At 44.5% G+C, this 25,736-nt stretch overlaps 1 protein-coding gene across 7 annotated transcripts in view; it reads right to left on the bottom strand.

Annotated features, from left to right (window-relative positions):
- Nucleotides 1–25,736, bottom strand: part of Hsf2bp (heat shock transcription factor 2 binding protein) — a 98,902-nt gene that overhangs the window by 50,155 nt on the left and 23,011 nt on the right. For all 7 annotated transcript variants that reach the window (XM_031346771.1, XM_031346768.1, XM_031346773.1 and 4 more), the window contains 4 exons: nt 23,955–24,104; nt 21,612–21,744; nt 19,235–19,352; nt 957–1,060 (listed from right to left, as the gene is read on the bottom strand). In XM_031346771.1, the coding sequence (XP_031202631.1) occupies nt 957–1,060; nt 19,235–19,352; nt 21,612–21,744; nt 23,955–24,104 (505 nt within the window). The remainder of the gene's footprint in view (nt 1–956; nt 1,061–19,234; nt 19,353–21,611; nt 21,745–23,954; nt 24,105–25,736) is intronic.

The raw sequence follows: 25,736 nt of genomic DNA, 5'->3' as shown, positions 1-25,736 counted from the left end.
AATTCAGATAAATTGAAATCATGTAACTTTTCTGATAATGCAATAAAAGTTAAAAAAAAAAAAGAAAAGAAGACAGAAACTCAACTACAGTGTAGAAAAGAGCTGAGCAGCTCTCCACAAAGTGAGAGGCAGGTGGGAGGGAGGGGAAGTGACTTGTGGGGTGAACCTGTGACCTTAACTATGGTAATGATTTTATAGGTAGATATTTATATGCAAGTGATCAGTTTTCATTTAAGATTTATGCAGTTATTGGATCTCAATAAAACCATCAGAAAAGAAAGTATTCACATCAAGAGTAACAAAAATTCAAAAAATGATTGAGTTATGAAAAAATGAAAAACTCATTTTTTATCACTTGAATATTTGAATGATATGTATACTTTTTAGGCTTTACAATTTTATTTTTGTAAAATTGGTTAAATTATGGTAAAATACTTAGGCTAAATTAGTGGTAAAAATCAACAAGAAAGGCAGCAGTAAGATAAGTTTCTTTATTTACAGCTCTGAAGTTACATCGATACAGAACTTCACGTGTCTCCTATCTCCTTTTGTCTAGACTTCTGGATTTCTTCCAGGCCCACCACCTATCCACTATTCTGCTTTCAGAGAAGGAGCATGTTGGTACTGTTTTATAAAGTGATCTTTGTGTCAAAGGTCACAACTAAACTAAAAACAATATTTAAGAAAAATAACTATAAAACCACTGACATTTGGGGGAGGGTCAGGGACAGGCACCGAGAAGCCAGTTATGGAGAGTGTCCAGATTTGAACCTTGCCACTATGAAAGAGTGTTCCTCTTCCATCCCTAGAAGCTGCCCCAGCCTAGTTGCTCCGGTAAGTCATTTTCAAAGAGTAAACACCTAAGATAATGGCCCCTGCTTCCTAACACTGATGGCCCCTCTAGCCGAGGAGGTAAAGCATATGACCACACAAGAACAGATCAGAGAACTCCTTACCACTCAAAAGCCACCACAGCAAAGGGATAAATCCAGGACTCTCACTGATGTATTTCAAGCCTTTTGAATTGATGCTCACATTATACAGGGACATCAGCATTAGACTGAAAGGCAAAAGGATACAGTGTTGATATGTTGGGCTATCCACATTCTATTTCACCTGAATTCATCTCCTACTCTAAAGGACCTAGACATTTTTACATCTCAGATGGCCAGTGATGGCATCTGGGTAGAACATTTACGAAGTGGAAGCCATGTTTAATGGTTAGGATAATGGGGAGTCTTAGCAGTCATGGCACTGTGATAGCACCTTCTGTGTATCAGCCACAGGCAGAGTCTTGGGAAACCTCACAGCCCAACGTCTCAGTCCTTGTACAAACAAGCCTCCACTTACACTCAGGCAGCCTGCAATTTATAAATGTTCTGTGTTCTTGAGGTTCAATGAAGCCATCTACAATCTAATCATAGGATTTATCCAGCGTGCATAGGGCCTGCATGGGAATGGTTCACAGGCTCATGTTTGAATACCTGGTCCCCAGTTGGTGGAACCACCTGGGAAGAATTCCCAGAGATGGCCTTGTAGGAGGAGGTGTCTCACTGGGAGTAGGCTTTGCGGTTTCAAAGGACTTGTGCCATTCCCAGTATGTGTCTATTTCCTGTTTATGGGATGATGTGAGCTCTCAGCTGAGGCTGCACTGCCACACCTGCCTGCCTGCCGCCATGCTCCCCACCTTGATGGTGATGGACTCTTATCCCTCTGGACAACTCCAGTTCCTTTTATAAGCTGCCAAGGTGGTGCTGCTATATCACAGCAACAGACAGTAACTAAGACACAGGGTGACACTGGAGTGGACTAACTGCAGTGCCAGATTTGACCAGTGGGTTCAGAGGACATGGAAGGCTTGAAGTTCTGAACTAGAAAAACGGTTGACTGTTGTAAGCAGAGCTTAACGGGTCATCCTAGCAGGAACCTGGAAGCCAGGGCTGAGTGCACCAAGGACTGTGGAGGTCAGGCCCAAGAGGCTTTGCAGGGGACCACTATCAGCAACTTGGCTCTGAGCAAGAATGGCTCTCATTCTAAGAACCTGGCTGAGGCTAAACTGAAAAGTAAGTATTTCTTTAGTAGAGGAGATCTCAAGGCTGCCTGTCACTGACCCTGTCTTATGCTTATTCGTAATCACTTATGAAGGTCTACTACTATGGGAGAAAAAAACAAGCAGGGCAAAGAGAAATACAAAATGCAGAGTTGGAAGAAAAATGAGAAAAATGTTGGAGCCAAAGCTTGTGTTGAAATAGATGAGAAGATTAAGAAGGCTGAATCACACTGGAATAAAGGGAGGGATGTCCTCAGGGCACGACTCCACTCAGATAAGCTTCTAACTTGTGAAAGGAAAAGGCCTAAGGAATTTTCTGCTCCTAAAAAGAAGTAGCAAATCAAAGCTACTGGGAGCATGATTCTAGAGGCCATCTTTGACCCCACTGCAGTCAGACTTGGCAGTGCCATCTGTGCTGCTAACTTTCTTGTTGTGAGGGACACACCAGTACAGGGATCACGAAATCTTCCCTGTGGTTACAGACTGCTGCTTAGGTCAGGCTTGTGGCAGGAGACTCCCTGGATGGAGGCCCTCAAAGGCCATCATATGAAACTATAAAAGTGAAGCACTGAAGGTCCCAGGATATGGAGATGTCAGAGCCACGAGGATCTGCCAAGAAGAGCTACAGACAGGGAATGGAACCAGTCCACGAGTAAGAGCTGTGTTACAGGCAGCAAACCTGCAGGAAGAGAGACATCTAACTAAACTCTTTGGCATTCGACATGGAGCTACAGGATTTGGGTTTCAGGTTTTCTTTGGTCCAGCATTTCCTAACTAGGCCCCTATTCCTCCTTTCTGGGATGGTAATGTGTATTCTGTGCCATTGCATATTATTATAAGTATATAATTTGCTTTTTGATTGCCTTGAGTCTCAGAAGAGATTTTGAACTTTGGACTTTTAAACAGTATTCAGCTAAGACTTTTAGGGACTTTTGAAGTTAGACTAAACGCCTTTTGTATTATGATATGGGATGGCCTATGTGAGCCAGAGAGTGAAATGTGCTTGATTGAGAATAGCTCATAGGCTCAAATGTTTGAATATTTGGGCCCCAGAATCGGATGAAACTGTTTGGGACGGATTAGGAATCATGGCCTTGTTGGAGAAGTATGTCACTGGTATGGGCTTTACCATTTCAAAGGACTCCTAGTGTGCTCTCTGCTTCCTGTTTGTGGATTCAGATGAGAGCTCTCAGATGAGGCTCCATCACCCTCCTGCTTTCCTGTTTCCATGTTCCCTACAGTGATGGACCCTTATCGCTCTGGAACCATAGGCCCAAATAAATCTTTCCTTTTATAAGTTGCCTGGGTCATGGTGTTTTATTAACACAGTAGAAAAGTAACTAAGACAGTATGTGACATGTAACATCATCCAGGCCAGGCCAGAAGGCATAATGCACAGTGTGAAGATCCCAGGACAGCCAGGACTACAAAGAGAAACCCTGTCTCGAAAAAACGAAGGGGGAAAAAAAAACTCAACCCATCCTCTGAACAACCAACAAGGCAATGGCCTCAGCAAAGGATTTTACGTGCTGTTCTGAATAACTGGCAAGTAAGGTGTCCACTAGAAGCTATAAACTATAGCTCTTTAGTTTCTGGAGAAGCTATATAATATGGAGACTCCCAGATTCTTCATGTTGCTGAGCAATAAAAGAGCCCCAACAACAGGTTTGGAGATGGCTTCCTAGATAAAAGTGCTTGCCGCACGAGCAGCAGGAACTCGGTTGAAATCCGCAGGACTTACATAAAGGTAGATGTAGTGGAGCATAGCTATAATCTCAGTGCTCCTGCAGCAGAATGGGAAATAAAGGCAAGAGAATCCCTGCAAGCGCACAGGCCAGCTAGCCAAGAAACCACAGTAGCAGATAAGGGGCCAGTCTCAAAAAGATGGAAGGGGAGACTGGACACTTCAGGTTATCCCATGGCACGTACATGCTCACAGTCACATAGCTATACACGCTCTATGGCATGTACATGCCTGTATTCCACACAGATACTTCAGTGGTAGAGCACTGCTAGCAGGGCAAGGCCTCCCTGGGTGAGGGCTACTTTGTAATTTCATGTACAACATTCCGACACAGGCACGTGCATCCATATCAACTTGAGTGCTGCAGTGCCTATTTCTTTTTGTCCAAATTCTTTAATGACAAGACTTCATTTTAAAATTGCCAACGAGCTTGCAAGGAATTAAAGGAACATCTCTTTGCTCCAATCCAAAGTGGGAGGCAAGGACAGACCGTGACGGGTCCAGAAGCTGAGCACCCCCATGACAGCGAGAAAGCCCCAGGCAGACACAGATACAGTCAGACACCCTGCTGAGAAGCAGGAAGAGCCAACTCCCAAGCCTGGCATGGACTCAGCATACTGCCAGCAAGCCTTGAATGCTCACAAACCAATGACAGTCCAGTCAGCCAGAGTGGGAGATCCCCACTCCTCTCGGACACTAAAGATCTACCTGGTCTTCCAAGAAGCAGAGACATAGCCCTGACAAATGTGGGTTTGTATCACAGACTACCTCACAGTGCATGAAAAACCAGACTGAACCAGTAACAGCCAGCATGAGAACAGTGGCTGAGCCAGAACCAAACAGTTTTCAGTCATTAGAGGATCAACCCCAGGACAGAAGACAGACTTGCTGACTTGGAAGAAAAAAAAACTTTGTTATTTCTTGGTTTTATTTTTGATTTGTCTTGTTTTTTAAAAACCAGAGTCTCACTCTGTAGTCCTGGGTAGCTTGGAGCTAGAAACAGAGCAGGCTAACCTTGAATTCACAAGCAGTCAGTCTGCCTCTGCTTCTCTAGTGCTGTGAGTCCACCACTAGTGCTCAGCAGTAAAACTTAAGAGAAACTAAAACATGACCAAGAAGCTACTATGAGTCACAAGTAGAACCGAGGTCGGGGAGCTGTCTCAGTCAGTTATGTGCTCGCTCGACAAATATGAGAATCTGAGCTCAATGCCAAGTGCTCACATAAAAATATAACATAACCACAAAGGGCAGTTGAGGAAGACAGCCAACATCAACTTCTCCTCCCTACACACAGGAGTACACACAAACACACACACAATGAAAAATCTTCTTAACAAACCTTATAAAAATGAAAACTATTATAGGCATGTATTTTTTCACAGTCTACTTTAATAAGGGTTCAACCTCCCCTCTAGCCCACCATCCACCAGAGGTACTGGAAAACAAAAATTATTACCATACAGGGAAGTAGAAATAGTTCTGGGCTGGAGAGATGGCTCAGCAGTTAAGAGCACTGGCTGCCCTTCCAGAGGTCCTGAGTTCAATTCCCAGCAACCACATGGTGGCTCATAATGAAATCTGATGCCCTCTTCTGGTATACAGGTGTACATGCAGATATAGATTAAAAAAAAAAAAAACTTAAAAAAAAAAAAAAGAAATAGTTCTTGGAGCAATTCCAATCTTTCCTGTTCTCAGTCCAGTCCACTAGCAAACACCAAACACAAACCAGCAGCTGTAGTTCAGTCCACTTGGCAGACACTACACACAAATCAGCGGGGGCAGTTCAACCCAGAAGAAACTGCAAGGACTCAGTCCGATTCATGAAAGTGACAAGCCACCTCAGGAATCTCACATGAAGTTCTTTGGTGAGCTTCTGTGACGTCACCACAAGCAAAGCTCAGCAACGCAACGCAAGGAGAGCCAATGCATGTGTGTCCTCAGCAAGACTAGTGAAGCCCAGCTCAATGCTCAAACCCATGTCGAGCTCCCACTGTCTGTGAGGTCATATTTATACTGCTTGTAAACATGTGCCCGTTTACATGTTTGCTATAGTAAAACATCTTTCACCTTTATCTGCTTCAGCAAAATAGAATTTCACCTGTCTGCCCAGAAAAACATCATCATAACCTAACTGAGTCTCCAAAGAAAGCAGAGATTTCCACTTTAAACTGGAGAGATGGCTCAGCATTTAAGAACACTGGTTGCTTTTGCTGAGGACCTGGCTCAGTTCCCAGCACTCATGTAAAATGGCTTACCATCACATATAGCTGCAAGGGATCCAGTACTCTCTTCTGAAGTCCACAGACACCTGTACTCATGTGCACATGTCCACCACAGACACATAATTTTTTAAATAAAAAAATAAAATCATCCTAAAAATAGATAAACTAAATTCCAAGACTTGGACACATGAAAAGGAGAAACATAAACAAAACAAAGCAAAACAACAACAACAAAAAAGATAAATACGAGTAGCTAGAGAAATTCCAACTGTCTTCCAATTAGTGCTCCACGAAAGGGCCCCCGAAAACACAAAAGAAAAAAGTGTTTCAAAAACACTTTTTTGAAGTAAGACTGAGACTTTTCAAGAAATGAGGAAATAGCTTTCAGATTAGAATACAGATATGCACACATCACAATCTAATCACAGTATACCAACACCAGAGAGCGTTCCAAAGTGTAAATGACACTCAATGCTCAAACCCATGTCGAGCTCCCACTGTCTGTGAGGTCATATTTATACTGCTTGTAAACATGTGCCCGTTTACATGTTTGCTATAGTAAAACATCTTTCACCTTTATCTGCTTCAGCAAAATAGAATTTCACCTACAATAGGCATCCCAAAGCTAGACTCTCAGCATTGAAGACACAAGCCAGGGCTGGGGAGGTGGTTCAGTTGGAAAGCCACTCGCTCAACAAGCCAAGGATCTGTGTTTGGATCTCTACACTCCACATAAAGCTGGACATGGTAGTACATGGGTTCTGTGCAGCACTTTACCAAGTTTACCTTCCAACTTGGAGGGAAACTTCTTAAGACATAGGACGTAGATCAAGAAGCAGAGCAGAAGCAGATAGATCTCTCTGAAATAAAATAATTTTAAAAAAAGGTATAGGATGTAAAGGGAAAGGAAGACAACAGGATATTCTAGAACATGATGTTTACAAGGAGTTGAGAAGACAGGGTACTGGGTAAAACACTCTATCCTACAGGGAAGCAAGTAACTCACAAGAGCTTCAGCAGCCCTCAGAGCTGGCCAGAGTCACTAGGCTCCTTTCTTCACCAAGAATACATAAACATTCAGAGTGCTGGGCGCACTCTCAGACAAGCAAGAGCAGAGAGACTCTGAAACCAGCCCAGCCTCCTGGAAGAAGCAAGAACAGCCAAACTATCTACAAGAGATAGAGTGGCTGAGCTGCCTGGGAGAGTCAGCCCTACTGAACAGCCTGGAAAGGACACCCTCTGCTGTTGAGTGCCTGCAGGCTGTGCAGTGTACTGTCACCCATGGTGGAGTAGCTCTGGTGACAGACACAACTGTCTTTGAATCATTTCTACTCCTATAAGTGCCCTCATTAAAACTCATTGGTTCTTCAAGTTGGACTTGGATGTATCTGCACTTTGGTCTGCTGTGGGCTTCCTATGCAACAGCAAAGCTGTAATCCCATCACTACTACAGGGAGATGAGAGGCAGACACAGCAGAATCTCTCAATGCATGGGCCAGTCTCACACAAAACAGAAAGAAAAGAAGACACCCTGTTTCAAGCCAGGCGAAGACAAAGAATAACACTTGAGGCTTCTACAGATTATAATACGTTTGCCTCCATCCACACACACGAACATGAACATACACTGTACACACACATTATACACAAAGGTTTCTTTTTTAAAAGATAGATGCCTGCCGGGCGGTGGTGGCGCACGCCTTTAATCCCAGCACTTGGGAGGCAGAGGCAGGTGGATTTCTGAGTTCGAGGCCAGCCTGGTCTACAGAGTGAGTTCCAGGACAGCCAGGGCTACACAGAGAAACCCTGTCTCGAAAAAGCAAAAAAAAAAAAAAAAAAAAAAAAAAAAGATAGATGCCAGAGGGCAGGCAATAGGTGCTTATCAAGGGAGTTGAAAAATCACTGTGACCTCAGAATTAAAAACCCATCAAAACATATTTCCAGTAAATAATACAAAAGAAATCTCAAGAGAATTGCCACAAAACAAATCTTAACTATAAAAACTTGAAAGAAGAACTTCGAAATCAAAAACAAAAACAAAACGAAAATGATCTCAGAACAAAGTTCTGAACTACAACAAGAAACGGGAAAGGGAACCGCAGTACAGAAATGCAAACAGAAGGAAACACTGTGAGGAAAGGCAGTAATAACAGTGTCTAATGCTGTGACTAATGTACTTCCAACAAAGCAGGACACAGTCTCCAGACACATGTGGACTGGGAGGTAAGAACTAAATCATTCTGAGGTCCTTCTACTGTTCAGAAGAGAAAGGTATTCATTACTTTCAAGAAGATACCAAATATATCTAAGCATGCTCCAAAGGAAAGCTAGTCACAGAGTAGAGGTCAACTTTTAATACCCGAGGGAGGAAAGTAAACTCAGAGAAGGCAGGCATCCCAGGAGCAGCATGAAGAAACAAGAAAAGAAAAAGAGGAAGGGATAGAGATATTGAGGGGAAGATATCAAATAATCCAAATAAAAATGAGACAAAAAAAAAATGAAAGGAATAAAGCCAAGGAGTTCAATAGCTGGAAATGCTAGTAGGCAGGATTGATTATCTTGCCAAAAGGCACATTGCTAGACGAGTTTACATCACAAGCACACAACACACGTAAAACGAAAGTTCACACGAAGGATTCGAATAAAGGAACAGAAAACACACCAAGCAAACGCTGACAGAGTGGGAACACTGAGGACGACGACTATAGGGCCAAACACCCAGGTCCTCAGGAAGCCATCACTCTACTGTGGCAGGCATCTAGACTTGCTCCTCAAAGATACATGGCTGGAAGATGTGTAATGGCAACAGATAAAGGCACTTGCTGACAAATCTGATGACCTGAGTTCAATCCTAGGGACCTGCACTAGGGAAGAAGAGAATGAACTCCCTGAAGTTATTATCCTCTGATATCTGGCCTTCACATGCATGCTATGGCACACACATACATACATGTACAACACAAACACTAAATGTAACTACAATTTTAAAATATATACTGTATTAAGAGCTTATCAACAGAAGTACAAGGCAGCCAGTGCACAGTTCTCACAGTACCTCGGACATGGCACAGATTCTCTGACTCACCCCACAATTAAGTTTAAAACAACTTTTAATCACTTTGAAACAGGATCTGACTACATAAGCCAGAATTTCATCCTCCTGTTTCAGACTGACTTAAAATTATTTTTTAAAGTAAGTTTTAAAACTCCAAGCAATATTTGGAAAATAAAAACAATGTCTCTGGTCTGGAGACAGCAGTTAGGAGTTCAAGTCCCCAGCACCACTTGGGGCCATTCTCATCCACATGGACACCACTCACACTCAAGTGCACATATTCACATGCTCTTAATTTAAGAAATAACCTTCTCCTCCCAACTATGAAGAATATCTCTATTAAAATAAGCTAAATAACCAGGAGTTGTAAAGCTCAACCAACTCCACTTAAAGCTCCAGTACTAAACTCCAGTCCAGGAGGAAAACCACAAAGTCCAGTTGAGCAAACATCTTATTGACACCCCCTCCCCTAACATCAGCCAGTCAGGCTATACGAGTAGGGTCAGGGTACAGAGATAACCTAAGACAGTCTGCAGAAAATAGAGAGCCTAGCCATCCTGTGTGTCAGGTGGGTTTGCCCTGTGTTTGCTTCCTGCACATTATGCCAGAAATGTAGTTTTTAACATATTAACTTGCTGACCCATATAACAAGCTGATCCAAGCTTGCAGTAACTACAATAAATACCCTAGTGCCTAGACTTGAGGCCCGCTCTCTGACACACTGCCACAGTGTCCGTGAGCGTCCCCGCTCTTGAGCTTGTAATAAAGACCCTTATGTGTCTGCATCATAATTGGCTCCTCCATGGTCTTTGGGGTCCCTGCAACCTGGGCCATCACAGGAGTAGTCAGAGAACAGTTAGAACTGAACAATAATGAATATGTAGCATAAACTTTAAAAGTAAAAGTAATGAGGCACACACAGTTTTAGGGGAAGTCGAAACTCACTGAGCAGCAGTGGTGGCAGCCCAGACTGCATGGCAACAGCCCTCTCACTCGTAGTAATCAGAAATCCTCCCTCTAAGAGGATCTGTGAGCAATGGCCCTTCCAGGGAGAGAGGAATACTTGAGACAAGGAAGGCAGCTCTCACACAGCATGAGTTAGAAGACAGAGCCTGGATTCCCAGACTGTAGGCAAAGCAGGAAGCAGCAGAGGCACAGGCTCCAGTGTGGAAGCACCTAGTGCACCTAGAGACAGAGCTCCTGAGTGCTCAGCAGGCCAGAGCCGCCTGAGTGTCTGAGGCGACACCTGAGGCCCTGAGCAGAGTGAGTGCTGCAAACTGAGGATGAGGCACAGCCAGGGCCCTGCTAAGACAAGCATCAGCTCTCTTCAGAAAAATACAGCAGGGCTTAGAGGCCCACAACACATATTCTGCAATGGCCAATAGACAGACCATCAAATATTTAACTAGCAGGGACAGTCAATGTGTGGAGAGCTAAGTACTCCCTTTGGGCACAAATTTGAAGAATTTCCAAAATGCTCTATGGCAATAATTTTTATATAATTAAAATTAAAAATTCTGTAAAGGCTACAAGTTTATAAATAAAGGTAAAATGGGCAACAGCACCATGTGAGGACGTATGACAGCCTGGAGCAAGAAAAAATTAGGAACAGTGATGCAGTCTACTTACAGGGACTAATTAAGGAAACGATGGCGCATGAGTACATAGCACACACACCTACTGCAGTTTTCTGTCGGGAGGCTAGGTTCCCCCAAGACTTCAGTCTGAGAAAGGCAGGCTCTTCAGTTTGGATATAGAAGAAGAGTCTTGCAAAAGCCAGCAAGTGAGAACTTCAACTGGTCACAATGCACACAAACAAAATCTCTCTTCTTCTCATATTTCCATGACAGTTTTCAAAGTCAGAGCAATGCCAGGAGTCAGAAAGACAAAAGGCACCAGCACTTTCTAAAACAGTGTCTTATTTGGGTTTTCTATTGATGCCATAAAACATCATAGCCAAAAGCAACCTGGGGAGGAAATGGTTTTAGTTTACAGCTCTTAGGTCACACGCTGTTGCTGAGGGAAGTCAAGGCAGGAACTCAAAGGCAGGGACCTGGGGGGTGGCAGCCATGCCAAGGTTATTAAGGACTGCCTACAGCTTTACTGGCTTGCTCTTTCTGGCTTGATTAGCCTGCCTTCCTATGGTATTCAGGATCATCAGCCTCGGGGTGGCACTGCCCACAGAGATGGGCGCCCCCACACCAATCCTCAATCAAAATAATGCCCTAAAGGATTGCCCACAGCCAACTTAGGGAGTTTTTCAATTGAGGTTTCCTCTGCCCAGATGACTCTAGCTTGTGTCAAGTTGACATAAAACTACCAGCAGGGCAGGGGATTCTCAGTCCTCCAACCTCCCATAGTCGGCAAGCCATCTGAGTTTTATTAGCAGTCTCACAGGATTACAAAGTTGTACCCTAACAAATTCTGTGATAGCCTCAGGGCTGCTCAAACATAGTGCTCCAAGAGAAGTCAGCCCTGAGACTGGCTTTCCTAGAGTCTCCACACAGGGTCTCCAGAAAGGGAAAGCCTCTACTTCAGATCACAAACACACATTGCCAAGTCCTCCACCTTAAACTATGCCCCATAGCTGCGTTTATGAATGTCACAAGAGCAGAACTGAATAACAAGACCTCCGGTGTGACCCACCAAGCCCAAAACACCTTTCAACTTCTGTTTTATAGCATGATAATAAACCAGCCAATCTTCTCTAGACCTAGAAAAGCAAAACTAGCATATGAGAATGAATACGGTTCAGGGAAACTTGGATAAAGTGTCCAGGTAATGGCACTAACTGTCATGTAACTTCAAAATGGTAAAATGTACTCAATATATCACAACTGTTTGAATTTTCATATTTGTTCCCAGATCAGTTCACCTTAAGAAGTTAAAATGGAACTAATGCAATTTTGAGAGACCTGAGTCCCATGTCACTGCCGGGGTACATGTCACAGAAGCCAGAGACCTCTAGGTCATGAAAGAGTTAGCACACCAATCCATAAGACTCTTGTTTCTTGTGCAAATGATTTCTCCGTATGACATTTCTATTTCAACAAAAACTATTTGTGAATGATGTATCAAGTTTCTGATTGTCAAACGGCCCAGTATCTGTTCCCTGATCCTGTTATAATCACAGCTGACATTAAGTACACAAGGAAGGTAAGACAGAAAACAAGCATGTTGCAAGACCTGTCTGTTGTTAACTCTGTGCCCTTAAAGTGCTTAGCTATCAACCTGGATTCCTTAGTAAAACAAAACTTCTGTAGCAGAAGTCTTCTGATATACCATGAGGTTTAAAAGGAAAAAAAAAATGTTTTAAATGGGAGGGGTGAGCTTGGAAAGCCACCCATGCAACTCTGCTTAATGAAACAGAGAAGGCCTGAGACGGGATAGAAAGCACTCCCTTGCTCTTGACCAGTTGGACCTGCAAGTGAGTCACCTGAGGTGAAAGTGATGAAATGAACCACCTTCCTGCTCCATCAGCAAGGAACAGTACCAGTGAACACCCAGTACCACATACACAAACTCTAGACGCCAGTCTTCCTTAGCCAGCTGAGTCCAACAGACAAGTCAGCACCACTGACCAAACGTAAGGCACAGAAACAAGCTTCTCATCAAAGACAGCGTGTAAGTTAAGAGAGAACTGGTTAAGCTGTGTAATCTTCTAGCCAGAGTACTGGAGATAGGATCCAGCACTTACACACAGTGGGCAATCCACTACAACCCTACACACCTAGTCCTGGTCAGCTCATTTGCGACAGAAGCCTGCAGTTAGAGGTCTGCTCATTTCTAAATGGAAACACAACAAGGAGGTACGTTTTCCTACTGCACAGGGCCAGTCCCAGGACCTTGTTCTCCTTAGCAGTCAGATACTCTACCACTGAGCCAGCCTCCACCCTGGTCATTAACTATTTTACACCTTTATTTAGATTTGAGGCCCCCCCACCCCTGTCATAAGAACCTAAAACTGTGATTTACGACTGATGAGGTTCTAAAGCACTCTCTGTATGTGAAGGCTCATCGCTATGTACCACAAGGAGCAGACTAATAATGCCAGGCTCACTGGTTATAATCCACATTATAGGTTGGATTTTCAATGTTGCCCAGAGGCCATGTGGTAAAACTGGATACCAGCCTGTGTCCGTATGGGGAGATGGTGAAACTTCCAGAGGATGGAACCTAGAGGAAAGAATCGAGGCACTATTAGGAGGTGTGGCTTCGCTGGAGTGGGTGTGTCACTGTGGGTGTGGGCTTTAAGACCCTTACCCTAGCTGCCTGGAAGTCAGTCTTCCACTAGCAGCCTTCAGATGAAGATGTAGAACTCTCAGCTCCTCCTGCCCCATGCCTGCCTGGATGCTGCCCTGTTCCCACCTTGATGATAATGGACTGAACCCCTGAACCTGTAAGCCAGCCCCAAGTAAATGTTGTCCTTTATAAGACTTGCATTGGTCATGGTGTCTGGTCACAACAGTAAAACCCTAAGACACAAGTCATGGAAAAGGGTGGCCGACAGCTGAGTTTAAAGTGCCCCATACCTGTAGGGAAGAGACTCCGTCAGGTGACATGGAATAGGATTCCAGGAAAAGACCTGTTCCTAAGTGATCACTTGGTTCTCAGCTGAATGCTCTACCCCAGTTATGGGTTGGGTTGCAAGCCCGGTAAAGGGAACATTCTCTCCCTGAATAGCACCTAAGTGGCAGATACAGTGCTTCACTAAGGGGGGGTTTCAGAACAGCATGCATGTCACTCTGACAAGGCAGAGGGGAAGACAGGCCCTGCAGGGCTATTTCTAGTCACAAATGGTGAACTGCAGTAACACATCTCAAGAGTTTCAGATCTACCTAGTCCTTCTCTGTGAAGTTACTGTTTTCTTATCCTCCTCAGTGTTAGCACTTAGGTGGAAATCAGTGGAAGTACTGGCCTGGTCTCAGGGCCCTCACAGCCAACTTCATGGGAGCTACATGTCCTGCAGAGCCAGCCCACTTCGGTGACTGGACCATGTCTTTCTCAGTCTCTAGAAGACATGTCTTTCAGTCATGTGTGGATTGCTATAAGACCCTTCTCATGGAAGCTCTTATTGGCCAAAGACAACAAGTGTGGAATAGAGTGAGGGCTGCCATTTTTGTGTTGCCTTGAATTCTCTACATAGCTGAGGGTGACCTTGAGCTTGTGTTCTGACTCCCCACTTCTAGTTCCAGAGTGTGCAGTACAGGCATGTACCTCTGTGCCTGATTTATATGGTGACAGGGAAGGCCTCCTATGTGCTAAGCAGGTCTTCCATGATCTAGCTCACAGCCTTAGTATGTCCAGTGAGTATGTTGCTTCTCCTCCATGTTTGTCAACTGAATAACACCTTTAAAAGGCTGGAGAACTTCACATGTCTAATAGGAAGCAAGAGTTTTGGTTGTCTGCTTTCATCAAGGTTCAAATGGAAATACCAGTGTCACATGACAGCAGGGGAAGAAAAACTCAGGAAGTAACAAACACACTCTTGGGAAGTCCCTGAAACTCAGGAGAGTCTCTCCCCAAGGTTATAGAAGCACTGACAGCTGCTGGAGGCTGAGCCAGCTGCCTCCAAGTTGTCCAGGGAAGTGAAGGCACATGGCTCCTGTGAGTCATCGCCCACACTGGGGTCAGAACTCAGGGATGCAGCTGTCTTTGACTCATCCATGTTTCAGTAAGTAACCCAAAAAAATTTAGGTTCACTAAGCTTGTTAGTACCCTGTCTGGGTGAGCAGACATTTGTTCACATCTCCTCAAAAGAGTATCACAACAAAGCCACTTGTGTTACATATTGGCAAAGACTCTAGCTGTATTATCCCAGTCCTGAGAGCTTGAGAGAGGCTGGATTCAAAAGCAATGGAATTATTTAGTGGAGGGAATGTGAAGGCAGAATAGCATTCAGGTTGTGACAAGATTTCTACCCACCACTCTTATCTAGGTCTACAGTGGAATAGAAGAATGTGATCTGACCCATAAGCTCAAGGCAAAGAGAAAGCTACCTGGGAAAGCTGTGGACTTTTGAAATCTCAAAGCCCACTCCTAGTGACACATCTCATCAGATGAGGCCACACCTTTTAATCCTTCCCAAACAGTTCATTAGCTGGGGTCACACATTCAAGCACAAGGGGCCATTCTCATTCAAACCACCACAACAACTGAACCATAAAGAAGATTTGAAGATTTTACACTTAAAAACCAGCTGAGAGAAGGCTGGACCCATCTCTAGGCCTGAGGCACAACTATGAAAGTGAATATGCTTTGTTGGTAAAGTGATAAGAGCAAAAACCCCAGGAGAGAAGTGAATCACAGACATGCAAAAAAGCTCAGCACAGCACAGCAAAGGCCCTGTGTAAGTGGACTCAGGCTACTGTCAACAGCAAAGGGACTTCAGTGGAGGGGATAGAAGCTGATTGTGTACAATTCTGGAGGCTGGGAAAGCGACTGTGACAGCTCTGCAGCAGGTCCTTCACCATTACTGCCATCAACATGTGCTTACTGAGACCCACAAGAACAAAGGCCAGAGAAGGGAGGCAGAGAAGCAGCCCTCATACAAAGCTTGCTGGTAAGCTGAAGGATTAGCTGGTCCATGAACACTTATAGAGACCACAGAAGAAAAGAAGGCAATGAATCAACACCCACAGCCCACACAGACACCAGCACATCACTGTGGAAACAGCTTAGCAGGGAACAGAGAAGGTTACAAACAGGTGATTCACAGACAAGACTTAATGGGAAGAGCATAAAGAACACACGTCACCCGCTGGTATTCCAAGTCAAGGGAGAGACACAGGTGGATGACTGGCTGGCCAACTGACAGATGACACATATACTCTCCATAGGAATAAATAACAAAATGCCGACAGGCATGCAGGAGACACTACAGCGGCAGCACCTTACAGAGCTGCTACTTCTCAGAAATCTCACTTCTGGGGAAACTCCTACAGGGGCAGGACACACAGGTCCACAGGGAGATATTTACCAAGTGTTCATTGTAGCAGAGTATATGTAGAGAAATTAAAAATATCCTAGATCCCTCAAGCAGAGAAAGGTGATCTCAACATTAGGACTTCTGCAATTTTTGAGACCACCCCCCCAAGAAACAGAGCAGATCCACAGTCAAGTTTTAACACTATTACAAAGAAAATTAAACATTACAGCATGCACTGCTCATGCACATAGACATGTCAGCATAAAACACTAGTGCAGACTGCTGTGTGGTACACAGGGTATCACTGTGGATCCTCCCTCTACTGAACACAACGCATGGAGCAGCTAATGAGATCGTGAAAGGTGACCAGCACACGAGCTGAAGAATGGGAGCAGAGCATGAAAGACCAAACCACCAGCTCCCAGTAGCCTGCACTCAGACTGCACAGAAGGCTCTCTCTGTCTTAAGAAGAAAGGGGTCGGCGGTGGTGGCGCACGCCTTTAATCCCAGCACTTGGGAGGCAGAGACAGGCGGATTTCTGAGTTTGAGGCCAGCCTGGTCTACAGAGTGAGTTCCAGGACAGTCAGGGCTACAGAGAGAAACCTTGTCTGGAAAAACCAAAAGAAGAAGGAAGGAAGGAGGAAGAAGAAGTAAGGAGGAAGAAGGAAGAAGGAAGAAGGAAGAAGGAAGAAGGAAGGAGGAAGAGGAGGAGGAGGAAAAGGAGAAGGAGAAGGAGAAGGAGAAAGAAGAAGAAGAAGAAGAAGAAGAAGAAGAAGAAGAAGAAGAGGAAGAAGAAGAGGAAGAGGAAGAGGAAGAGGAAGAGGAAGAGGAAGAGGAAGAAGAAGAAGAAAGGGGGATTCCGCTAGTAGCCACAGTAATAGTAGCAGCCCCAGGCAACTCAGATGCTGCAGAGGGGACGTTTCCCCACCTTAAAGGACCTTGGTAGCTGCAGGCAGTTAAGCAGCAGCCACAGTAAGACTTTAGACCACACAAAGCCTTGGTATTTTAGATGGGACTAAAGCATAGTCTCTGGGCCTCTAATCAGCCCTTGAGTGGCACCAGAAGACACACAGGGCAGCTTCACTGGCCTGGGAAACACCAGGTTGAAACATTACAGACATGGAGCTAATACTGAAGCAACACTGTGATTCGTGGCTCAAATCCAATGGACTCTTGGATTTTCTAAAGACTTTAAACGTGAGGCTTCTGACATATTCCAAATGCCCAGAATGCATCCAAAATTATTCAGCATACAAAGAGAAAAAGGAAATCTCACTTCATGGGAAAATCTAAGAGGCCCCAAGGTACAGATGTTGGAGGCACTTGCCACAGACATTTAAAGGGCTCCTGAACTCAGTAAGAGAGACCTGCAGGACATAAGGCACACAGTTGGAAAACCATATAACAGGAAGAACCCTAATAACCCCCAAAGTTTCCTGCCATGGGTCTGTATGTTAGCACAGGAATGTTTGCTGTGAGAAGCACTCAGTTCCATTCCCAGCACTGGCCCCACAAAAAGGGAAAGAAAAAAAAAAGATTTCCTGTCCTACTCCCCAAGACTATATATACATCATACTCTGATAAAGTTAAATTACATGGCAAAGGAGGTTCTGCAGATGCAATCAGTTACTAATCAACAGGCACTGAGCTGATTAAACAGGTTTATCCAATATGCCTAATCTAAACACATGAGCCCACAGAAAGCAGAGCTGCCTCTCTGGCTAGGAGCAACAGAAAAAAGTGTGATACACACTGTGATGGATAATCATTATCAACTCAACTGGATTTAGAATTACCATGGAAAAGCAACTCTGAGGATGTCTCCAGAAGGTGTGGAAGGAAGACTCACTCTGAATCTAGGTGGTACCATGCTATGGTCTGGGACCCTGGGCTGAATGAAGAGGATAAGGTGGGGTGGTGAAATGGTGTAACAGGTAAATATGTCCCACCAAGACTGACTGGCCTATGTGCAACTCTTGGAGCCTATGTAGCAGAGAGAACTGATACCATTAGTTGTCTTCTAAGCTCTACATGCATGCTATACCATGCACACAAATTCATGAGGAGCACACACATGCACACATATAAAAAGAGTTAAAAATACTTTTCAAAAGGAGAAACCCAGCTGAGTGTCAGCATTCTCCCTGTTTCCTGTCCATGGAAGCCATGTGGCCAGCTGCCTCACACTCCTGCCACAACGCCTTCCCTGGACGAGGGACTGACTGCACCCTTAAAGTGTGAGCATAAACAACGCCTTCCTTCTTTAAACTGCTTCTGTCATAGCAAGCAGAAAGGAAACTAAAACAGATGCAAATTCTGAGAAGCTGTACGGCATGACAGTGGGGCCGTACAGCTGTGAGGAAGAGCAGCCAGTCCTGGACAGCATTCAGCTGGCCAGCTATGCAGCCCATAGAACTCGACACAGAAGCAGATTCTCCCAGAGCCTCCTCCAAGGACCCAGCTGAGCACCACTTTGATTTTGGCTTTATGAGACACCCAGCACCCAACAGAGGACCTGCTCAAGCCAACTCAGATCCTGACCTACAACACTGAGATGCTAAATGGAAGTCTGTCCTGATTTTTTACAATGATTAAGAAAAAAATAGCTACCAGCTGGAGAGATGGCTCAGCAGTTAAGAGCACCGACTGCTCTTCCAAAGGTCCTGAGCTCAAATCCCAGCAAACACACGGTGGCTCAAAAACTATCTGTAATGAGATCAGACGCCCTCTTCTGGTGTGTCTGAAGACAGCTACCGTGTACTTACATATAATAATAAATAAATCTTTAAATTAAAAAAAAAAAAAAAAAAAACAAGAAAAAATAGCTACAAAGTTTAGTACCTGGGTAGGAAACCCCCACTGAAGCCCATCCTGAGGCCACTAGGAACACAGACCTGAAATATTTAGGGCTCACTAAGGGGTAAGTATTCCTTTTCTTGATTTACGTTTTTTGGGTTTTTTTTTGTTTTTTTCTGAAATACTATTTGACCCAACAGCCAGGAACCTAAAGCAGGAGGAACATAAATTCAAGGCCAGGCTGTGCTACACATTGGCCCTATCTCAAATAAAATTAGATAAAATATTATCTAAAGAGATAACACATTCCTTAAGTCCTCATCAACCTGCTTCCTGGCTTTTTAGAATTGCTGGATCAACTGTGCTTGCTTAAAGAGAGGCTCCATCAGCATATTCCAAGCACTGTGCAAGTTGAGAGACTGAGCTGCTCTCTACTTACACTTTGAGTTTGGTGCACTGGCCAGGCTTTAAGTCCCCCAGCAGCTGCAACATGGTGTCTAAGAGCACCCGGCTGGAATTCACCAAAAATTCACGACCACACGCAATGGCGGCAACATCTGCAGAAGACAGAACAAAGCGTCAAGATGGCAGGTGCAGCCCGGAGCACACAGTGGCAGGTAGAGAGGAGTGCTCCTGGCCTCCCTCTAACCTCCATGCATGCATCGCCACACACACATCATGGCATCAACACACCTGGACTTTCATTCTCTTTCTGCCGCTGTCTCTCATGCACATGGTGCTTCTGATGATGGTGATGACGTGATTTTTTTCTAAGAAATCATGGGTGCTTCACATTCTGGAAAATCCTACTTAGCAGATAGTATACTCCCTGACTTTCTCTTTACAGATCTAAGGAGAGCAAGTAACCAATGAGCACTGAAACACAGAGCTGCTTGTAGAGTTGCTTGTAGAGCTGCTTGTAGAGCTTACATGGTCCTGAATAAGGACCTGACAACGGTCAGGGTGACTACACGTCAGGAAGCCATGCCATAACCATGGTGTCTCTTCACAGCAATAGAACAATGACTTAGACAAGCACCGAACCCAAGACAGCCCTCTGTGCAGTCTTCCACAGAACAGAGAACAGCACATCCAAGTTGTCAGAGTCTCATCCATAAAGGTGAAATCCTCATCTGCCTTCATCTGCAAACCCAACACTCAGAAGGTTATGTCTACCAGGGCTGAACAAAATCCCAAGTTATGTCTCCCAAGTCTTAAACTGAAATACAAATATCCATTTAAGACACATGCAGCCCTGTGCAGCATTACTGTGTACAGTTCATACCTGATCCTTCACAGTATACTGACTATGTGACTTCCTCACTGACCCAGCTAAAGAGAAACACACGTTTCTAATAAAAACTCCAATTCATTGTACAGGGCCAGTTCTGCTAACTGAAGAACGTTAGCATGAAAATCGCGCAAGGCAAGAAGGAGAGTTCTATATAAGAAACTGAGTATACAGGTGACCATTGCCAATTTTTCCAAGTAAGCAAGACACTTACACAATTACGTTTTATCAAAGACATTAGTCACACCCATTGAATACAGAGATGAACAAGCCTTCAGTGATCTCACAGTACCACTATTCAGCAGACAGCTCTTGGAACCAAGCCCAGAACATGAAGTTTTTATCTGTGTATGAAAAGTCAGGCTGTGCACCAGGGCCATAGGGATGATTTTCTCTCCACAACTTCTGCAGACATTTGTTACATTTGTCTGCTATACCCACAGAATAGAGTGTAGAAATATCATAAACATCTACAGTACATGGGTACCCCTCTGCACAGCATGACAATGCCAAGAGGGAATACACTGTGCATGGCCCTCCTGAAAGATCAGTACCTCTCACAGCCGCCTCCACTGCAGGAAGCCAGGATTGTTGTAGAACAAGTGGCTGGAGGTGGGGGGACAGTAATTAGGGAAAGAGGGGGGAGATAAACGCAGAAGAATGGGGGGGTGTGAGATAACAGCAAGGATATCTGAAAGGTCACAAAAAATCATACTAGTATCAGTTTACCTAAACATACGCATACACAGGCAGCCCCAGTTATATGCTTTCTCTTATAAGAGTTGCTGTGGTCACGGCATCTCCTCACAGTAATGGAACACTGACACAGACAAGAATGACTGCACAAGGAAGACATTTAATGCCAGCTTCTGCTTAGAGCATGGTAAACTGGAACTGCTCCATTCTTCCCCAGGGAGGGAAAGGGTATTCAAAAACATCACAGCTTTTCTTGAATACATCAGAGAGCTATGGCTGGCTGTGAAGTGCCTAAGGAAAGAGATGGGGACTTCCAGGTAGAGACATGGGACAAGCGTGCTCAACCTGAGGCAGAAGCTCAAGGCCCTGTAATAAGCCAATCCCAACAAGGTAGATGAGTGTTTGCCAAGCCACCAGGCCAGCGGCTGTGGAAGGCTGATTATGGAAGGGGGATATGGCTCCACTCCCTAGCTGGAACGCCCACTGTCACATGGGTTCATTCAAACTCTCAGAACTTCAAAAAGATGAAAAGGAATTGGGAAAGTGTTTGCTGTGTGTGAGACTGGAAGATCAGTTTGGCAGCAAAACAAGAAACGGCAACCAAACAAACCTGGGCTTCCTCTACATCAGTCATTTCTAATGAGTGATAGGGACCACAAGCCCTGGGGTGCTTTCCCACACTACATACACCTGACGCCTCTCATAGCTTACTGAGATAGACTCCAGGGATAATGCTGTCCTTCAGACACTGACACACACACACGCATGTGAGCGTGCATACCTGTAATTACCAACACATATACAGTACTGTGTCTGAAAAGTTACCTACTTGTTACAATTCCAGCCAGTGCAAAGACAAACTGATTTTCATCAGAATCAACCTCCTTAACGTCCCCATCCAATGACTTCACAAAACTCTCCATCGTCTGGCCGGTGATTTTGAAAAACTTCAATGCTTTGTCCTGAAAGTTTAAAAAAAAAAAAAAAAAAATAGAACTGTCACATCTTTCCACAGAAGCCAAAGTAACAAGACCAGAATGGGCAAGCCATACAGAAGAGAGATAGGGTGTGATTTCAGAAGAGTCCTGACAAAGCCTGTGTCAGCACTCGGCGTCCTCAGGAAGGGAAGCAGTCAATGGTGACAGTCATCCCTGGCCACAGGAACAAAGTAAGTGACTTTTGGGTGTTCAGCCCTTAAGGAGACATCTGCTGGGCTGGAGAGATGGTTCAGTGGTTAAGAGTACTGGCAGCTCTTCTAGAGGTCTTGAGTTCAATTCCCAGCAACCACATGGTGGCTCACAACCATCTGTAATGGGATCTGACGCCCTCTTCTGGTGTGTCTGAAGATAGCTACAGTGTGCTCATGTACATAAAATAAATAAATTAAATTTAAAAAAAAAAAAAAAGGAGACATCTGCTTAGCCCCACACACCCAGGTTCAGGGAAGCTCACAGAAGACTGGGTGGAAAGGATGCTGGACTTGGAAGATAAAAGCAGTGCTGCAAATGCTGTCCCCTGGACATGACAGAACTGCTGCACTTGGGACTCCTGGCAGTCCACAATCTAGCACAGAGAGGAGATGGGCTTAAGAGGCACTGTGCCTCACCCTGCCTCACAGCTGGCACACAATTGGCTAACAATTGCTGGCTGCTGGAGTCAGTGCTCTTCAGGGCTATGGGCACTTGTAGGCCCATGCTCCAGTGGATGGCCCTACACCCAGCCATATGCAGGCAGCACTAATGGCCTTAGAGACATATAGATAAAAAAGGAAGTGAGCATAGGAAATCAAAGGGGACCTGGGCTATGTGACTGAGATACACTATGCATGCATGTATTTATGTGTGTATAAAATTGTAAAGATTTACTTAAAACCAGGGCACATTTAGAATGTAAAAATAGAAAACAAAACCTTAGAGAACAACATAAAGGAACGTCCTGGGTGATAGACTATTCTAAGAGTGGGGATGGTCTCCCAACTCTAGAAATTTTTTTAAGAAACTAGTGAACTGTTTAAGTCCAGTGGGTAAATTACAACATGGAAATCTTTATTTTTAAGGCAAAGGCTCATGCAGCCCTGAATATTGCACTTTAATAAAGCTCAATAAACTTTTAAAGGACACTTAGGACCTTCCTCGGGGTTCCTTAAGACCTACCACTGTGTGTCCTCTAGGTGGTGAGTAATGTATCTCTGACTTTCGCCAGATGCCCTCCTCTCCACTTCTACTCCTTCCCCCAGAGTCAGGCTCACCCTGCTACTGCAGGTGCTTTCTTCCCTCAGCTGTCACCTGGACCCTGACACCACACCTGTCTCACTCACAGCGCTCCCATATGCCTCCTCCTTCCCCATCTGCCCTGCACAGCGCTGCAACCTCACCCCTAACCCTCACTCGCTCATCATCATGGTGATTTCCTATATACGCCCACGTCCTCTCACTTTTTCCGTTCAAGGCACTGGCCCACTGCCTCAGGATAGGAGCCCTCCACTCGGTCACATGACCTCCCTCTATCCTAAAGGAAGACATACTTCTCACTCCTACCTTTTCTGTCTTTGTCGTTTGGTTTTTTGAGACAGGGTTTCTCCATGTAGCCCTGCTGTCCTAGGCTTGCTCTATAAACCACACTGGTCTCAAACTCACAGAGATCCTCCGCCTATACCTCTTGGGTGCTGGGATTAAAGGTGTGTGGCACCATGGCCTGCGGGCCACTCTATACCTTTGCTTTGACTGCTTCTTAAAGTGTCCTTACCACTTCTGCCACTTCTATCTACTCATCAAGGCCCATTTCAAATTTCTCTCCTTATGAAAAGTCCCTAACATACATAAATATAATACAATATACTAGATACATAAATACATCAAATAATACAACCTGTTTAATTTCTGTCTTATCCATGAGGTAAAACACACATGAGCACTGTGAATGCCGTTAACTTTTTATGCATACATTAAGTGGTTAATATACAAAAACTCCTCTTAGGTGCTGGGATAGAACATGGTACTTAATTTTATACATCCTCAGAGCACCAGGTGACACACTGAACAGCAGGCACCTGGCCACCATCTAGTGAATGAACTTTACAGATCTGCAGCATGGCAGGACTCAGCAGTCAATGTCACAGCAGACATGCTGGCTCTTCCAGTCACAAGGCATTCAACAGTGCTAGACGACTTACTCCTCCTAGAATGGCTTTGACGACCTCCTCGCTGCTGGAGACCCCCCAGAGGAGGGTGCAGGTGACAGCTCCCATTTGTGTGCAGTACTCCGCCTGCTGCAGGAGCTGCTGTTTTGCTTCATTCAGCTGCTGTCGAAGAGCCAACTTCTCCTAAATTCACAAAATAGAACAAGAAAACTGAGACTAGCATTCGATCTCAAAACCCTCTATCATATGTTTTCTTTCACAATGATATTTATCAGAGAGAAAGCATTCGGAATTCTAGCCCTTATGAGTCACAATCCACATCGAAACAGTTAAGTTCCAAGCTTACAGAAGAACACATGGATGTTTTACAGCTTATGAAGGATAACTGCAAAGAGCTAAATTCATCCATTCAAGTAAAGAGAAAACTAGAGGTGGTTTGGGTCCCAAGTGAGAACCCCTAGAGCAGCACTGCCAGACTCTGGAGCACCTAACACACAGCCGGCACTGCACAGCATCTCTAACTAGGGAGCCTGTTGCGGCCAAAGACTCATTCAACTGGCAGACACCACATCAAGTTTAGAAAAAGAATTGTAAGAAGCCCCCTTCTAGGCCAATGGTTCTTAACTGTGGGTTGCAATCCCTTTGGCGGTCAACTGACTCTTTCACAGGGTCACCTAAGACTATCAGAAAACAGAAACATTTACAGTATGAGTCATAACAGTAGCAGCATCATACCTATCAAGTAACAACAAAAATAAATGTATGGCTGTGGGTCACCACCACACTGAAGAAGTATATTAAAGGGCTGCAGTGTTAGGAAGGCTGAGAACATCATGAGGAACTCCTCATGAGAGGATCATCAAAGGGGCTGGAAAATATGATAGGCATGTGTGGCTGTGAAATGACATCAGAATCAAACACCAGACCTAAGAGCAGGCAGGAAGGCTGTGAAGGTGGGTACAGCAGACATGCTCAGGCTCAGCACATGGATAACAAGATCATGGTTCCCTGCCCTCCCTCCAGCAGCACCTGAGACAGCTGCAGCTGGGCCAGACTCTCACAGGATCATTAAGGGAAGAAGAGAACCATTATCCTGATGACACTCATGTCAGTACATCCCAAGGAGTTCTCATCCTCCATAGGGATCATGTTTCTCTGGTACTAAAATTCCCTTTAAGGAGACAGCATTTCCTGAGAGATGAACAGGGATGGGCATATCCCTCAGTTGCAGAGCACCTGCCTATCATATATGAGGCCCTGGGTTCTACCCCCAGCACCACCAAGGATGGAGGAATAAACCAAAATTTATAAAAACCTAGGTAAATTCATTTATATCAGACAGAATAAGTTTAACTACAATTTAAATTATACTAGATGGTTGAGGTTTTTTTCCTTTTAAAGAAGTCAATATTTAATAAGAAGGGGTTTTTGTCTAGAGTTTCAAGAGAATTGAGAGTGGGACTGGAGAGCTAGCTCAGTGGTTAAGAGTACTGCCTGCTCTTCCAGAGGAAGCAGGTTCAATTCCCAGCACCCACAGGTATCTAACAATGCCTATAACTCTAGTTCCAGGGGTTCTGACACCCTGTTTTGGCCTCCATGAGTACCAGGCTCACACGTGGTACACATAAATACATGCAGGCAAAATATACCCACACATATATAATAAAAATCAATAAAAATTCTAAGAATCTAAATGTAAAACTATGTGGTTTTCATATCTGACTTACTGATACTGCAGTCTGGATCTGTGGACACATGCAGCTACACTGACAGACAGAGTAATGGGTGTCATCACGGCATATTTACACGTACTGT

The sequence above is a fragment of the Mastomys coucha genome, unplaced genomic scaffold, assembly GCF_008632895.1.
Source record: "Mastomys coucha isolate ucsf_1 unplaced genomic scaffold, UCSF_Mcou_1 pScaffold3, whole genome shotgun sequence".
Taxonomy (NCBI): Eukaryota; Metazoa; Chordata; class Mammalia; order Rodentia; family Muridae; genus Mastomys; species Mastomys coucha.
The sequence above is the reverse complement of the archived record's forward strand: the minus strand, read 5'-3'. Positions and strand labels throughout refer to the sequence as shown.